Raw genomic sequence first — 18374 nt, 5'->3', positions numbered from 1 at the left:
ATTCATAAAACTCAGGGTACGATGAAGTAAATTTTGACTAAGCGATCTCTAGGTTCTTTCAGAAAACACTTAGATTGGATTTTATAGTCCTGAGTTTTTTAATAGGCCAGAAATATAGATACATCTAATAATTCAGATTGCAGGGTTAATTCCCTTTTTTTTCTTTTAAGATTAACACCACTAACACTTAATTCCGCCTTTGGTTTTGCTGCGGTACCAATCCAGCTTTCACACCTAGAACTTTCCCCAAAAAATAGAATGAGAAGTACAGCCCCATTCCACATGAACCCCTCTCCTTTTAGAAAGTGTCCTTGATTTTACAAATGTTGCGTAAGTGCAGAAGGGAATAACACCCTTACTATGTAGTAGTACTTAGAAATTCATAAGAAAAAGATAAACATATGAAAAAGATTCAATCTCACAAGTAATGAAAAATATACAATTAAATTAAACTAACAATGACATGCCACTTTATAATCTGATAATTGACAAAGATCAAAAAACTGCTAAGACATTGTTACGGAGGTTGTGAGGAAACAGTTATAAACTGCTGGGGGCCACCATGAGTTAATAGAGGTCTCCAGGAGAAAAGTTTGTGATACATCATGAGGGTCTTAGATTTGTTAATATCTTTTGATCCAAAAACTCAACTTTTCAGAATTTATGCACAGAAATAATAGAGAACTTCACTGAATAGAAGGTTAACGGCAGTGTTATTAATAATAGTAAAAAAAAAAAAGAAAAAGGAAACAAATGAAATGTCCCACATTAGGTATTGATTAAATAAATTATGGATTTTCCTATAACAGGCTCCAATGCAGTTATTAAAATTACATTTGAGAAAAATGTTTAATGCTATGGAAAATATTCATCACATATTTTTAGGAAAATAAGTAGGTTATAAAAGATGTGATCATAATCCATACAAAATACACTTACACACAGAATGCCAGAAGGTGACAGAGCACAAGGTTAGCCAAAATTTTCTTTGGTGTGATTTTCCTGCACCCTCCAAATTTTATACATTAAATATTAATTTGCAATAAGAAAAAAATGTAAATACAGAATTTATACAAAGAATATGAAGGAAAGATGATATCTCATTTGTGTGTTTTGTGTGCTTGAAAGGTTTTGGCCAAAGTCTAAAACTCCCTGGGAAAGAGCCTTATACAATTAGTGTTTAAATTCCATTCTAAGGAACAGAGATGGAGGGAACTGGGGCTCTGTTGGCTGGAGAAGAGAAAGCTAGCCAGTGATGTCAAAACTCTCTTCAAAATACAACAACAGGTGAAGAGTGTTAATCAGTTGTTCTTCATTTTCTTTTTTTAAAAAAATTATCTATATATTTTCATATCATTGTTCATTTTTGTACAAGTCTGATTTCTCTTCTCAGGTGTAGTCTCTATAAAATTACCACCACCAAGACATCGTGAACTGTCACCTGTGAACTCTTGTGCTCTTCCCTCCCCTGTTTTGATTCCTCTCCTACCCCGATGAATGTGTCCAATTTATAGTTTGCCTGCTAGTTTTGTTTTTTTTTCCCCTGATCCCTTGCATGGCTTCCCTATGTTCCTCCTATAAGTGACACCATCTAATAGTTTTATTTTTTCCTGCTAACTTATTTCACTGCACATAATTCCTTCTAGCTCCATCCATGTTGGTGCAAATGGCATGAGTTTATCTTTTTTGATTGCTAAATAGTACTCCAGTTTGTATATATACCACATCATCCTGATCTGCTCATCTTTTTGGGGGCATTTAGTTTGCATCCATATCTTAGCTATTGTAAATAGTGCTACAATAAACATGGGTGTGCAGGCTTCCTTTCAAAATAATTTTTTTGTGATCTTTGGGTGGATTCCTAGGAGTGGAATTGCTGGGTCATATAGTAGCTCCATTTGTAGTAGTTTCAGGGTCCTCCATCTTTTTCCACAAAAAAATAGGGAAAAGGTCAAACATGGCAATCAACTTAGAATGAGAGTGGCTTGAGACAGGCCCTAAATCTTTTATTTTCCCTGCCCTAATGTCCAACAAAATAACTGGTTAATAATACACTCCAAGAAAATGCGAATGGCTGACCAAATGAGTGAATGAATGAACAAATTGTGGATCCAGTTCAAGGCCTCAAGGCAATACCAGTCCCCCCAAAAGTATGCAGAAGAGAAATAGGAACAGAATAGATACCCACCAGAGATCTGCAACATGAGTTAGTGAAGATGCTAAGGTACAAGGCCTAGAAAAGCTGAAAGTACAGAAGGCTGTGACAAGTGGAAAGAAAAAGAAGGAAATGTCATTTTCGTATGGGAGAAATTCTCTCTGGACAAGAGAAATCCAAAAACACATTTGTTTGTAGGGGTTCCAATCAGGTAGAAAGTCCCATCACCAGTCAATCTGCTGGTATAAGAATAAAACCACCTCAACACCAGATTCCAGTAGGCTCACCTCTGCTATGAACCAGGTCTGAAATGACAGCTGGGGTATAAAGCTGTCATCTTTCTCTTCAGAGATTGAAGGACTAGAGAGGAAGTAAAGGTAAGAATCAGAAAAGATTTCCCACTTCAACCAGCATGCTAGGGGTACAGTCTGGAGGAACTAGGAATTACTTCCAAGAGAAGAGAACTCTGAGCTAAACCTTACAAAATGGGTAGGATGATGAGAGGTGTGCCCACCATTCAAGTTCTGCCTAGGGCATCTATTGCTTGAGCATAACCATAAGGAATCACTTCCAGGAAGGGCCAAACATACTAAGATGGGGCATAGTGGCAGGCACTTGGGAAACGTCTGGTCTGGAGGGGAAGTACCAGGCAAAGTATTGGTGATTTCCCACTACAAAATAATCACACTGTACAAGGAATGCTAATGGACATCTGCAGGTCTAATATACTAAGTTTTAGTGGTTTTATTAGTATTATTCTGATGCTTGGTTATACTCCCCCCCCCGAACTTTTTTGGTTAACATTTGTAAATATCCAAATTGTTTTAATAAACTTGAATTAAATAAATTAATACATATAAAGTACCTAACACATGGGAAAAAGTCAATAAGAGTTAGTTATTAATACAATTATTAAATGTCATTTTAGCCTATTAATTTTCTATCCTTATTGTTTTTTAATTGTTCTTTAATTCACTCCTTTATACTCCTTCCTTATTTTATTACTACTTGATCTGTTTTATAATCTTTATAAGTATGTTCATAGCTTATGTTATTTATTTTAACCACTCAGCTTAGCTTATTTTACGTTTGTATTGTTTTTCTTTAGCGGCTATGTCTCTGGATTGCTTTTAACCTTCCACTTATCCATTTCACATGCAATTTGAATATTCTCCTGCCTTTTTTCCTTCCATTACCTGATAGGTCACCATATAGTCTTTCTTCCTAATTCTGTTTTTCATTTCCTAGCTCTTTTTAATTTAATTTTTTCATGATTTTTCTAATTTAAGTTTTCTAACTCTATTCATAGTACATTATCTTGGCATATTATTACACATATTTCGTTAACATATTAAAAATGCCAGGTGTTAGGTGTCAACAAGAGGAGGGATAGTCCTGGTAGGAGTCCAGGCCCAGTGAGGGTAGGATGGTCCATTTCCTCTTCTGTTGGTCCAGGAGATGCTGTTACCTTTATATTTGGCAGCCTAGTGTCTTCAATGCTAATCCTTCACCCTCTCAAACCATTATTTAACATATTCAATCTAATGAATTAACAGGCAAAATTTTCCTCTTTTTCCATTTTGCCGTCCCCTGATTAAAAAAAAGATCTGCCTCCATTAATATTTTACACCTAGATTCCTGGAACTATCTTGCCATCCATTACAATGAGTCACCAGATCTCCCCATGAAGTGACATTTGATGTAAAATCTCTGTTGTTGCTCATGTACGGAAACTGGGTCCTGGTTAAGTTTGGTTATTTAAATAAGATACAACAGTAGTTGTAGAGTTTGCTCTCTCCAGAGAAGGTCTTTATATATAATTTTCAGATTTAATTTTTAATAAGAAGCCTATTGGTCTTAGGCTTTCTAGATGCTACCCTGCAAGGTACATAACAGAACAGTCATCACTAAGTTTCTACATCTCTTCCATATAAGCCAGGCTCCAGCGTGTTTATTATCCAGAAACACAGCAGATTCTATTACTGCAAGTTTCTTCCCAAGTCCTTTAGCATGAGAACTAGAGGATCAAGCCTCCATTTGGATGAAGGGAAAGATCAGAGGCTTTGGGATGCATGGACCTGGGTCCATACCAGGCTCTCTCACTTCCTGGCTGTTGAATCTCAGTAACTGCTTGGCTTCTCTGCGCCTCCACTTTCTCACTGTCAGGTGGAGAGGAGAATGTCTGTGAAGGCACTGGGCTGAATCAGGGCACTCAATAAACTTGATGAGTTAGGATTCTTTTTTTTTTTTAAAAGATTTATTTATTTATGCATACAAGAGCTGGGGAACAGGCCAGAGATGCGGTGGGTGAGAGAATTCACCAGAGACAGAGTGGGGAACAGAACAGGCAGAAAATACATTGGTGAGGGGAGGAGCAAGCGGGTCAGGAGAGCTCTGCTGTGCCATGTGGGTAGCTCCCCTGGCCAGCTGGGGCTCGAACTCGTGCTGCAGTGGCTGCGGATTGATTCATAGTACTGTGCTTAACTCCTTGTGCCACCAGGGAGGCCCGAGTTAGGGTTCTTCATGAGTTATGGATATTGGTGGAGGCTCCAATTACCCCCAGAATATGAAGCATGTAGTCAGAGTTTGTGATAGTCCCCCCTCTAAAGGGAACAGAGCCCTCAGGAGTGATGCTGGATCTCCCCAGAACCCCCAAGCTCTGCTGGGAAAGGGGCTCTGCAGTCTCCCCCACCAGAACCTTATCCTCATACAGGGTATCCTAAGGGTTAGAGCACAACAAACCACTTTGTTCTATTGAAAATGGACTTTTTAGCAGTTTGGCTGTAAGTGATGGGTATGGGAGGGAAAGAGCGAATTCTGATGGTTGGAAAGGAACAGACTATTCTGTGACACTGTGCCTACTTCTTCCTTTTCCTTCTTTTTTGTTCTTTTGTGTGAACTATGAGAAAAGGGTAGGCACAAGAAAGTAAAAGGAGGTAAACTTATATGCAAATGTGTAACATTGGTCGAAACCCACAGATATCTATAAATCTTACGATTTATAGATTTAATTGTATAAAATTTTACAATTACAAAACAAAAAAATTGCAGAGAGATACTGAACTGTATGTAGTTAATGACATTCATGGCATTTACTTTGGCAAAAGTATACCACTGGCTGCAATTTACTTTGAAATTCATTACAAAACTGCAATGGATGGATGGCTAGAAGGATGTGGTTATCAGTAGAGATATGATGAGTCCAGTGAAGTTAATATTAACAACAGAATCAGCGGGGAGGAATGCTGGTTTCACTGTAAAGTACTTCCAACTCTTCTATGTAGCTGAAAAACTTCAAAATAAAATGTTAGAAAAAATTTAAAAGGTAGTCTCCTTAACACATTCTCCTAAGAGAACATAATTCCTTCTCATAGGAAAGTCTGAGGTAGCATTTAAAGGCTTCAAGTCCTAGAGCAGAGCTTCCTGAACTTAAAGTGTTTAGGAATCACTAGGGGATTTGGGTAAAATACAGAATCTGATTTGAGAGTCTGGGTGGGGCCTGAGATTATGCATTCCTTGTAAGCTCCCAGGGGATGGCTGTTGCACAGAATGGCAGGAGGAAGGGACAACTACAGAGAGGCTGCCGCCAAAGCCATGAGTCATCTAGGAGATCTGAGCTGACTGTGACCTCCCATAAGTACCAAAGGTTAGAGAAGGTTCAAGAAGAATTCAAAAACATGCCCTGCTTAGGAATGAAAAGTTACTAGGTTAGATGAATTAGTGGCTGATGGAGTTTAAAGTTATTGCAAATAGAATCATAATAAGTGTAGGTACTTATATATTTTAATCTTGTCCCATATTATTTTATTGTCTAAAGTGTACAATTATCCTAATCTGAGTTAACTTCTTATACATGGTTAATTTTTAATAAAGGGCTCTATTTATTGTAGAAAGGGCCTATTTAAGTAGAAAAAATGCTTTTTAGGTTCTGTGTTAGGAAATGGACTATTCTCATGGCAGGGTCACAGCCCTAACACAATCATCACACTTCTGGATTCTACTAGGCGGTTGGTATAGCATCTAGACTGAGCTGTCCAACTGAGGAGCCACCTGCCACATGTGACCATTGAAATTCAAACTTATCCAAATGAGGTAAAATTAAAAATTCCTTTTCTCAACCACACTAGCCACATTTCAAGGGCTCATCAGCCACAAGTGGCTAATGGTTAACTTAGTGGACAACAGTAAAATAGAACATTTCCATTCTTGTAAGATATTCTATTGGAGAGCATGGCTATAGAAGGAAAGAGAATTCTTGGCATAGTTACTTGAAAAATATACATAATAATGGCAAATATAAATGAATTATAAGTTTATAAGCCACTTATATATTTTTAGTTAATAGGAATGTGACTATTCTTTTACAATGGACTGTCCAAAAATTCTGTAAATATATATTGACACTATTAGTCTTCTCTTTCAGAGAGGCAGAGGGCTACCAGTTCCTCTAGCTTTCTGGTTTTTTTTTTTTTTTTTTTTTGGAATGAGAGAACTTTGTACTGTTGATTTTAATTCCTTGTGCTGGATAACAGAGGGTCCTCAATAGGACCCTCTATTCAAGTCAGTGTTGTCTCCTGCCATATTTCTTTTACATGAGGAAGAATTTTCACTGAACTGGAATACAGACAGAGATAGAGATTTTTTAAATGTACCAAATTTTTAAATAACAACATGATTTTCTAAGGAAGAGGTTTAATATTTTACCTGAAAGCAAGCTTGTCTAAGAACAGGGAATACTTCCTATGAGACAAGAAGAGGCAAGGCTAGTCCCAGCAAGAAAAAGGCCATCTACAGAAATCAATGGTAGCACTCCCCACAATTAAATTCAGCTGATTAATTGCTTAATATTTACTGAGATCTAGAGGGGTTACGTCATGCTCAAGAACACCACAAAAACAAATTGCCCTTTTCAGGTTGTGATTTCATTCTTTACAGGGCAGGAGACAGGACAGACTTGAGTCTGGACCTAACATGATCCTAATCATGGATGCAGAGTCACATGTGGGGATGCTATGCAGTGTGGATACTATCGAACACCAATTGCAATGAAAAGAATGCAGTGTACATTGTCGTCTTAAGAACATCTTTCAAAACATACAAAGTTCACTTTTATTTATAGCTAGAAAAAGTATTTCCCCATCTCTTATATTTCCTTGGTAATGAAAAACCTCATGGTTTACAAGTAAAATACAACCACGAAAGAGGCATCATCTGTCAGTCTCAGTGTCCTTCTTAGAGTTCAGTAAAATGAGTCCTATGGAGTGAAAGTGACTTACCTACCACACACAGGCAGAAGTGAATACAGACACCTGTGTACATGCCTCCCTACATACTAAGAGGGTGATGTTCAGTGATTGTATCAGTAGGTTTGAGATCAACAAAATTCCTAGTGATTCCTTTTACAAAGGGATAAGGAGTATCCACAATAGGATGCTAATTGTTCTAAGACCACAGAATGGCTGTTTGGTTGGGGGGATGCATTTCTCAAACTATTGCTGGTTGACTGTGAATGCCTTTCCTCTGCTATATAAGCTAATTTTAAATTTCCTCCCTAAAATATGGACTCAGTTGGTTCCCTAGTATTCTAAGAACAAGTTAGAGTGAAAATAAAATAAAAATAACTTTTTCTGATCCCAGAAAAAGTTAAAGTGAAAATAAATCCAGATTGACATGAGGGTTTTAAAACATCTCTCATTTAGGGTTTCTCCAACTTGACTGACTGTATTGTATAACATAGGTTCATTACCTAAGTTCAAAATGACACATTTACAGAATGAATAGATAAATGAATGATGAATGGATGGATGGATGGGTGGATGGATGGATAAATGAATGAATGAATGTATAAATAGATGAATGAATGACAATGCCACTGAGTAATTTGCCTCATTTGTTTTTGTATCCTTAGGGCTTTCACCTGGATAGCTGGAAAAACACAATGTATTGCTTATGAATTTACAATATTGGGATTATTCTTTTGCCTCTAACTATGGAGGATGCTAACAAAAAGCTTTTCTAGTCTCAAGTGCTCAGTTGCTGTGCTGTTAAGGTTTAAAGCCTCATCATGTAAAAACTAAAGGGACTTACTGTTTCCCCTTGGCTCTGTCATAAAGAAGAGACAGGCTGTCCACTTCTTGAAGGAATGAGGCTATGCACCCCATTCCTGCTGCCTTCAGACTGGTTCAGACTGTCTCCTCCCGCTCCTCCCCCTTCAGCCGGGGGCTGTTCACCAGTCCCTGTTTGCAGCATAAGAAGGTTCCCAAAGGCAACTAACTGGGGACCACATCTGGATCTGTTTTAATCGCTTCAGAATTCAAATTCAACTTGGTAAAATAGAAGAATTAAAACTCCATATAATTAAGGTGAGTCTTTAAAGATTTGCATTTGAATTTTAAAGATTCCCAGTCCTACAATTCCACAAGTGGCAACACCTTATTAATACCTGCTTTAAGTGGAAGGAGGTCTCTTGGAAGTAGTTAAGAAAAAATTAAAATGATGGCTTGTAGCCAAGTATTATTAAGTAACCCTTGTGATATCCAAATCGTTGAAAAGTATTCACTTAAGTAGGATGTGATTTTTGTCCAAATGCCTTTTTTAAAATTTCCTTAGTGAATGTTCTGTTTTCCCTTTACTTAACAATGGGACAAAAGAAAAACAAAACAAAAACACCTGTGTTATGGTTTAGAAAGATACAGCTTCATCTCTATTTCTCCTTTACTGAGTTTATTACAAAGAAAAATAAATGGGATTTTTCTTTTCTAAACTGATGTTACTGGCCCTCTGATTTTATATAGAGGGAACACTTACCACTTTATTTCTATTTTCACTAAAACTCTTGGATATGAAAAATCCTATAGGGGTATCTATTTACATTTAAGATTGGAATGAACTCACTCCCTTAATTCACATTTGAAAATAATTAAAAGCAAGTTGTTTCATTCCTAAAGAGTGCTCTCTGCCTTCAAAAATCTTTGAGAATTTAAAGGAAGAAATCCATGTCATACAAGTTCTTCCTCCTTCCCTCAAGATATATTTGGAGGGAATGCAATGGGATAGCTAGAAAGGACAGGAGGAACTAACTCCAATGAGACAGTTTCCTGGGATGACGAGGCTACAACTGAGTCTGTGTCCCCTGAGCTAATAGTAAGAATCAAAGAGCACACTTGTAAGACTCTAAAAATACAGACCTCAAAGAAGCTTGGAACTTATTCTAGTAGATTTTATAGAGAAGACAACAACATAGAAGAGAAGTGACAAAGTCATAAGAAAAATCCAAGTTTCCTGCTTTGAAGTGGCTTCCGCCTTCTACCAGTTTGTCGATGGAGAGTCAGCGTCCACATCTGGGAGGGACTAGAAACAATGATCGATCACCACATGGATGGTTATCCTACACAGGCTTGCTATGGGGATCCCTTAGGATAGGCAGAGTCACAGGATTCAATGGGATCATTCTCTCAGCTATGTTATCCCTCTGTTTAATGCCAACTTTAATTTTAGTCTCAAGGACAATACATTTCCAAACAAATTAGAAACCTTTCCCCAAAAGTTGTTTGAATCTATTTGAATTAAAAAGACAGTATATTTGTGGGTTAGTAAAACACTTAAGATAAAAATTACTAGGTAATTAAGAGCTGATACGTACTTATTGGTTATTAAAATGCATTTTTGAGTTTTCTTCTAATCAATTGATTCATTTAACAAACATCTTTGAGCATCTAATATACATATTGTAGGACCATACACATATTTGGAAAAGACACAAAGACCAATTAATAAGTATGTCTGTGCACAACGCTGTAATGTGAGGTAAGTATGTATGTGACAAAGCTGAGCGAGAAGAGCAAGGAGGGCCACAGAAGAGACAGGCCGCAAGAAGGGGCTGGTGTGGGCCAGTGAGTAGAATCTTCACAGCGGGGTAGGTTGGGAAAAGCAATACAGGGCAGAGAGGGCATTTTTGTAGATGGTACACCTGAGCACATGTAGGGGGATTTTGCACAACCAGGTACAGATGAGCTGACCGTACAGACTGGCATCAAAATTTACCTGGATGGCAGGAGGAGGTAGAAGCTAAGAGTCAGACAGGGGATTTGATCTTGCTTAGGGAGGATGGGGAAGAGGGGGAGGGGGACAGTGCTGACAATCTGTAAGCAAGGAAGGGCAAAATTCAGGGCATGTGGGCAAGAGAAAGGAGAAACCAAAGGCAGCAGCAGCAGCACTCATTAAGAAAGGATCACACGAATGAACTATTTCTAGAACTAAGATGGTGACAGTGGGAATGGAGAAGAAAGAATGGATGTGATAGCTAAGTGATCTTTAAGTATGTCTGATTGACAGAGAAGTGGAATAATCCCTCCATTACTTAGAGCTGCTCGAAGCCTGGTAAGTATTGCCCATTGTCATCTGAGAACACGAAGTACTTAGGGAGGTATAATTTAACACTCGCCGCGGCTAAGGAAGGGGGTCTTTAGGCCTTGCATAACTCTATCCATCTCGAAAGCATACCTTTCCATCAGAAGAGAATAAAAGTGACAACTGTGTCCTAACCTATCCTCACCGGGAACTACCCACTGTGAAAACTGCTCACACAAGAGGAGAAAAAGGTCAAATTAGAGAGTTATCACTTATTACATTTCATACTGCATTCATGTGGAACAATGTACGCTTTGCCAAGCACTGTTCTTACTCATTTTCTCATTCCCCATAAAGCAGCACTTGAGGTATTAAGGGTGGGAATTACAGGCCCGATGTTTTCGGGAGAGGCTGAGGACGGCCACACGACAGTGACCAAGACCAGCATCTCCCACTTCCCGGGATAGGGCACTTCCCACCCACCTCAAAGTGCCAACCTTACACAGTCGTACTTCAATGCAAGCGGCCTGAACTTCATGGGATTTAAAATAGATGCCGGTTGGCCAAGAGAGGGGTGCGGTGAAAAGCCAGCCAAGGGAGCAGATACAGGCTGCCCAGAAAGTGTCCTGCATGGAAGGAAACACAACCCAGAGACCAGCTGGGAATTCCATTGCTGCCTTGGGTTTAGAAATTGTTTATTTTTATTTCTTGGCTCCAACCTTTCATTCCTGTCCTTGTCTCTTCTTGTCTCCCTCCTTTTCTTTCTTTCTCCCTTTCTTCTCCTGGCAGCCAGAACCCCGCTCTGCACATACACATGTCTCAGCATTTAATACCATCATCTAAAAATACATCTCATGCTAACAAGCTGTCTCCTGCAGGTGGCACAATTTAAAATTGATACCAGAGGAACATATCGTATCATGATCAGCCTTTGATTCATTTACCCTGCATATTAAAGATCCAGAAATAAAATAAACACAGTTTACAAGAAAAAAATTAATGCAAAATGTGAGACGCTTTCAAGTGGCATTTTCAAGCCCTGTTTTGGCGGTGGGCTTATGTAATCAGACATAATTGTCTGCACGTGTTTGGTTATACTATTGCAGAAATGATTCCCAGTCCACCAGATGACATCAGAGGGGTCAGTGTTGGCCCCCCAGTGTCTGAGAGCTGCTCCCCTCTGTGCTATCCTAATAGGGAAGAAAGATGACAACTGTCCACCCCATTTCCTGCCCAGCCACAAAGCCTTTCTTCACTTCTCTTTGTAAGGGTGCCCACATTCTCATCCCCACACTCTTGAACTTGCTTCATGTGCCTCTCCCCCACTTACATACAGAGCGAAGTTTTCCCTGGAAAAATCTATCTTAAATCTCAGAGATTCAGGAAATACATGAATGCACATAGGCTTGAAACCCCACACACAAACACGGAGCTACTTCAGCCACCTGGAATAAATTCTTGAGGACATACTTCTTCACCATGGCATCTTGTATTTCTCTAAGCAGACTTCGAGGAAGCTCATTCATTAATCATAATTAGTAGTGTTAGCATAAGCACAAGAAGGGACCGATCTCTCTGCTCTGGAAATCCTTTCTAGAAAAGGGATATGGGGTGGGTGAGGTGTAATGATGAACATCTGAGGCGGTGTGAACTTATTCCTCTGAATCACATACAGTGATATAAAATCATGTTACATCAAATTTTAATTATTTAATTAAAAATAAAAATAAAAAAAAAGAAAAATCATGAAAAAAAATATAAAGAAAAGGGGGATGTGACTGTCCAGATACATTTAATGTGGCTAACTTGGACCTCCTTACTGCCCTCCCAGAGAGGGACCTGATACATATATAAATTCAGAGGGCTTCTGCCTAAAACAGGTAAAAAATAAAGAACTACTTGGAAGTGACCTTAAAGGTCACCAAGACACTTAAAAGGTGAGTCTTGATTTTCTTCTGTAACATCCTTACCAAGCACCTGGCTAACTTTCAAACATTAATACTCCAGGGCTCCAGTGACAGGGAATCCCCGGGATCAACAGAAAGCCAATCCCTCCATGAGACATCTCTGCCTGAGAGTCCGATGTGACAGTCCACTGTTTTTCTCTCTGACTCTTCCACTGTGATTCTATCTGACCCCCTTAGACCCTTCTTGATGAATCCAATCTCACAGACGATGACATGTCTAAACCTAGATGTACCACCCTAATCTCCTCTTCCATGGGATCAGATTCCCAACTGGCTCAACCATTATTCACCTGAGGAAACAATGGGTATGCTTTTGCATTCTTCCAGTTGGTGTAGACACTATACCACAATTAGAATATCCTAGGAGCAAATGAATACCTACCTCCTGCCTACCTTTCCTCCCCTCCACCCCTAATTTATTTTAATCATAACAACAGAAACAAACAGAAAATTATCACCATCAACCAACCAATTTTCTTCAATAGTTCTGAGCCAACAGTTCTACTGCAACCTCTTCTGAACTTGAAACGTCCAGGAAATCACCCCATCTAAAGAACAGCCAGCCCCCTTTTCCAGGCTGCCCGCCTGTCCCAGCTTGCTGTCACCGCTGCTGAGACAGCAGACGATTGAGCTGAGAAATCCAGTTGGATTGCTGTCCCAAATCTACACTCGGTTCTCCTTGTGTCTGTCTGATCGATTTCACTCTGTGCGACATAGCTTGTCGCTATGAATTTTCATGCTAGTCAGGAGCCGCCAGCGCACCCAAGAACAAGTAGAGGATGGGTTGCTTCCCTCCCCATTTTTCAACACACCCAGCCTCTGGGTTTCTTTTTTTTTTTCTCTCTCTCTCTTTTTTTTTAGTAGTCCTTTGACCATTTGGAGAAAGGTTTTTTGTTTTGACCACAGACCTGTATGCGATGATTTTGGCTACGGATACCCTGCCCCGCACCACCCGCCTCCCCCGAGGTGGCCAGGCTCCAGCGTGTGGCGACACTTCCTCCCACTGTTGTACTGGGTGTCACCTGTTCAGCAGCTCCTCTGAGCTGAACGCATGTGGCCGCAGGTGCCATGCAAACACTGATTGTGCCTGACAGCCCTAGATGCCAGCTGCCTGCACGAAGCCTGCCCAGTTGCCACTTTTTGTGTGGGTAGAAAGTTGCCGATGGCATGACCGATACAGAAACGAGAAGCTAGATGACCGTAAAGCTTGGATAAGTCCTACTAAGTGGCAATCTGAGCCCTGTGGCTTTGAAATAATTGGTAGTGATAGAATAAAAAGAGGGGGAGGTGAAGCCTTTTTTTCTTACACTGATGCCCTGCGGACTGTACATCTGACTGGCTGCGAGTCCGTCACTGTATCCTCCTGTCTGGCTGATAACATGGCGAAGGGTATCCACCTAAACAGTGAACAACAACAGAAAAGAAATTAGTCAGGGAGATGCGGGGAGGCAGGTCATCATCACACAGGCTACCATCGGGCATGCCACATTAGCGCAGTTATTTTGGAGACATTCTTTTCAAGGAAGGGTCCATGAAGAAGGGGCTATGCCCCTCCCCTATGTCAAATCCGGAATCCTTTCCTAGTTCGGTAAGCAAGACGACAAAATGGTCAAGGAGAACTGGGATTCGCAGCGTTGCAACAGGTTCACAATGCGGCATGAGATGACTGGGATTGGGGTGAGGAGGGGGTGAGAGGGGAGAGGGTGAAGGAATTTCCCCTTCCCTACAGATCATCCTATGTAGCTTTTCCTGTACTGGGGAACTTATACACATAAGGTTGTGTTTAGAGGGGCCTGGGTAGCCACCTCCCGGAGAGAGCAGTGTGTGTGCTTGTCTTTCTGTGGATTTAAATGATGGCCAGTTGTTGGGTCATTTGACCAAAGTCTGACTCTATCTCCACACACTCGTTTTCAAGGAATGGTTCCTGGGCGAGGGGTGGGATCACTGGCCGCTAGTCTGTCCAGGCATGGAGGAGGGGGGTCCTGCTCCGAATCCAGGGGTAAGTTGGACTGACTCGGCTGACAGCTTTTCTAGCAACTTTAACCTAGCACACTGCTTTACCATCTCACGTCAGGTGCCATGCTGGGGCTGCAGGTGGCTTCCTGAGGTGCCATGAAGGTGAGCTGAGGGCTTTCACCACACAGCTTCAATTTTTGCTTCATACCGGAAACCCAAGTCCTTGAACCTCAAGGATGGCTGAGAAAATGAGTTTAGTACACCTGTCTGGGCGTTTTTAAACCCTAAAAGGAAAACACAAGATATTAAGGTATTTGCTTACTCATTCAGCACCTCCTTGTTTGGCAAATACTGAGTATGGGAGACCCACAGGCAAGAGGGAAACCCACAGGCGAGCTGGAAAGTAAGACAACAGACTAAATTCTTCCTCCCTTTCCCTTCAGTGATCAAGATTTTGTGGGTTCCACTTGCCTGATAGGCCCCATCACTCACCCTTAGCTGTTGCTCTCCTACCTTCCTAGAATGACGAGTCAGAGCCAAATGCATTCACAAAGTGTGGACGAGGTTCCCTATGACAGTGGTTGTCTTTGTTTTGGTTTAGTTGTTGATTTTTTTTTTCACATTTCTCTCCTTTCTCAGTCTTTCTCTCTCTCTCTCTCCCTCCAGCATTGGGAAGTGCCAATAAGACTGAGGGCTCTTGGATTCTAATGCATTCACTTGGTTGCACATTGGCTGGGTCCCTACCTGTGATTGCACGTTGGCTCCAACCTGGGCCCCTTGGTAAGAATCCCCATTGAGTGACTGCACGCTCATGAACAAATCTCCAGAGTTTGACATGTTAAAAGAACTGGAAGAACCTGGAAAGGAAAGAGTGAGGCACCTGAATCACAGAAAAGAAAAGGCTCAATCCCCGCAACTAACAGCCGAGAAGGAGAATGACATGCAAAGCAACCCCCCACCCCAGTAAAGACTAAAATAAAAACAAAACCAACAGAGTCTGGTTAGTAGCATGAAGAACAGAGCAAGCAATAAAGGGTGCATATCATTCATGTTATGTGAAGCCACATCTTGCTGCAAGTTGCCAACAGGACTGCTTCCCCTTAGCAACTTCAAGCTGGGAAAGGGAACATTATTCTTCTTAACCTAGTCTATGTGAATTAGAGACAGTCTCTAAACCTAAGGTCTCTCTTTCATGCCTAAAAATTCTAGGTTTGGCCAGCAGACCACAGTTGGAGAATTTGGGCTGGTCATGATACTTCTGCTGCCATGCTGGAGCACATGAACTGGGCTTGTAAATGTATTCTTGCCAGATCCATCCACTCTCACATAGGGGACAGCCCTGGGAGGGAGTGCATAGAAGCTATGCCACACATTAGGGCTGGCCATGTGGGGTGAGTGCCTTGCCATTCCTGACTTCTACAAAGAAAGTGAAGTTCCTCTCTGGGTGGCAAACAGCCCAGGAGAGTCTCAAGGATCATAAGACTATGTGAGGATGATCTAGTCTTCTCTCTCATCTTCCACTATGTAGATGAAACAGGGTAATGGGCCAGGTATTCTCAAGCATGCATGAAATATGAAAGGCTGATACTACTACTACGACTACCACCACTACCACCACCACCACCATCATTACTAATGGGCTTCAAGACGAGCTTTCATTTCCCAGAGATGGACCTTCTCCCAGAGCTAGCTTTTAGGTCCATTCTGGTACCACCCAGGTTCCAAGGGGGCACTGTGGTAAGTCTAGATCCTCCTATCCCAACCTAAGCACAAGGGCATGGAAGAGCTTCATATTATTCTGAAGTCATCGTGCAGCTTAGCGCATTAGGAAAGAAAGCTCAACGTGCAAGGTTTGGTTAAAACATGACATTAGCCTGGAAAAGGAGAGACTTTAGGGACCCAGGTCAGTTCCACTCTGCCATTTCCAACCCTCTGTTGCTCAAATTGTTCTTGTGTCCTCATATTCTGAGATAGCCATCATCTGTGTGGAATTGCCCAGCAATAACTCATGCCTCAGCTCTGATACTTCAGCTGAGCAGAAGAGAAGGTTCTATTTGTTCCATAGGAGGGCTATGTAACTAGCAATACATTCTAAACTCGGCCACTGTAGTCTCTGTTTGCCTATTCACAGTATTCCTCCTCTCAAAGGCAAGACCCATTTAAAGGAAACAAATGATTGACTCGGGCACAAACTGAAGTTAACATCCCCATTTTTCATTGTTCTGGGGGATGTTCATCCACATGCCAAGAACCAGCTAACTATTGTTTCATTATCTGATCCTTCACTCTCGCTCTCTATCCTCTGGGAAAAATGGAATGTTTTGGAAACTAGGAGATGACTCAAGTACCATGCAAAAAACCATGACATCTCCATAACTTTGCAACATGTCCTGTCTCATCTGGCACATATTTCTCTGTTTCCTTATCTGAAAGAAATCAGAGAAGTTGGGTCTTAGGTACAAGAAGCATAAGATTGACCAGGTGCGGCTTCCATTCAGTGAGCAGGGTTAAGACTTTGGCCTGGAATTCCTCCTATTAACGTGGCACAAATCTTGCCAGTGGTGCTCCTCAATGTATGGTGAGGCCAGAAGTGTGTGGCCCAGATCATATTCTCAAGGCAAGATGTATAATTCCCAGGTATTTATGTCCTAGTTAATTCCCTCTCAAATCTTTCTTTAATCACAGAAATATAAACTAAATAATAAACAATACTTTTGTAAAAAAATGTTACAACATTCTCATATTCAGATGTCATTGAAACCAACAATTATCATCATCAGGAATCCAATTATTTACATGACACCAGATTTTTTCCCCTCCGAGAGTGTTTATTTTAAAGCCCAGGTAGTTGATGTCTTTCCCAATCAAATACCATGTAATAAACACACATTCTATATGCTTGACTGATGGTTTATTGGAAATTAGCACATAGGCTGAGAAATGGGAGAAGCCCCCAAAGAGCTACACCAATGCCAAGTACCATGACATCCACAGAACCGTGAAGGCCTGGAAGGCACCATTTACAAGATATACACTGCAATTGACATAGCTGATTTAAAAAATATATGTGCATAGATAAATTGTAAATATGTCTGGCTGCCTAATGTACATAGAGATAAATATGCGCATACCAATGCACTTCATGTACAAATGCATTTGAATCAGAGCAGTAATTGCGAGAACAGTAGTGCCAGTGCTCTTGGCTGTGCTGTTTCAGCATTTCATTGTTGCTGTATACCCATGTTCAACACTACCATGGCTCCTGACTCTCTGATAAGTATCTAGAGGCAGTGATTGCTCTGAGGGAGAGACCAGGTGCAGATAGACGTCCACATAAAAATCTAAGTAATGAGGGGAAGACATGTTCTTCATCTGGCACTGCAAATTGGAAAGAACTTATCAGGGAATGGAGAGCCTACTGGGAGGCCATAGTTCATAGACAGAGTGAAAGGGCACCTCTGAGAGGTGCCATGGAATTCTCAAAGGACGAAACAGATCACCTGGGTTGCTAAGGCCAATGGGGAACCATATCTGTGATTACCAGAGGCATGTTTTAAGACTGTGTCTGCAACGGTTCTAAGTTGGCTTGCAAAGGGAAGCCGCCATCCAGACATCGGGGGCATGTAGAACTAACATTTATTTTCATAAGAAAATTTTCCAAAGACTGCAATTTCTCCTCCAAAGAGTCTTCAGGAGATCTTCATTTGTTCAGGAAAATGACTTGACAATCCAAATTAAATATGAGGGATAAAATGTGAAACTACAGCAGGACTTGGTCACTCTGACACCACTGAAGTTTTACACCAGGTGATTCTTTGTTGTGGAGGAGTCTTACGTGCTATAGGAAAGTGGGCCACATTCCTGGTCTCTAGCCACTAGAGATCAGCAGCAGGCCCCCCTCCCCCCAAACCACGTCAAACAAAAGTATTTCTAGACATTACTGAATA

At 40.8% G+C, this 18374-nt stretch overlaps 1 protein-coding gene across 4 annotated transcripts in view; it reads right to left on the bottom strand.

Annotated features, from left to right (window-relative positions):
* PBX1 (PBX homeobox 1) overlaps positions 1-18374 on the bottom strand; it is a 657632-nt gene that overhangs the window by 48934 nt on the left and 590324 nt on the right. For 3 of the 4 annotated variants that reach the window (XM_054693526.1, XM_037506603.2, XM_037506602.2), the window contains 2 exons: positions 15172-15284; positions 13779-13868 (listed from right to left, as the gene is read on the bottom strand). In XM_054693526.1, the coding sequence (XP_054549501.1) occupies positions 13779-13868; positions 15172-15284 (203 nt within the window). Of the gene's footprint in view, positions 1-13778; positions 13869-15171; positions 15285-18374 lie in introns of those variants that run through there. The other variant, XM_054693527.1, reaches the window with a different exon arrangement.

Source organism: Talpa occidentalis, unplaced genomic scaffold (assembly GCF_014898055.3).
Source record: "Talpa occidentalis isolate TD23 unplaced genomic scaffold, MPIMG_talOcc4v2.1 talOcc4.12, whole genome shotgun sequence".
Classification (NCBI taxonomy): Eukaryota; Metazoa; Chordata; class Mammalia; order Eulipotyphla; family Talpidae; genus Talpa; species Talpa occidentalis.
Note: the sequence above shows the minus strand (reverse complement) of the source record. Positions and strands in the feature narration are given on the sequence as shown.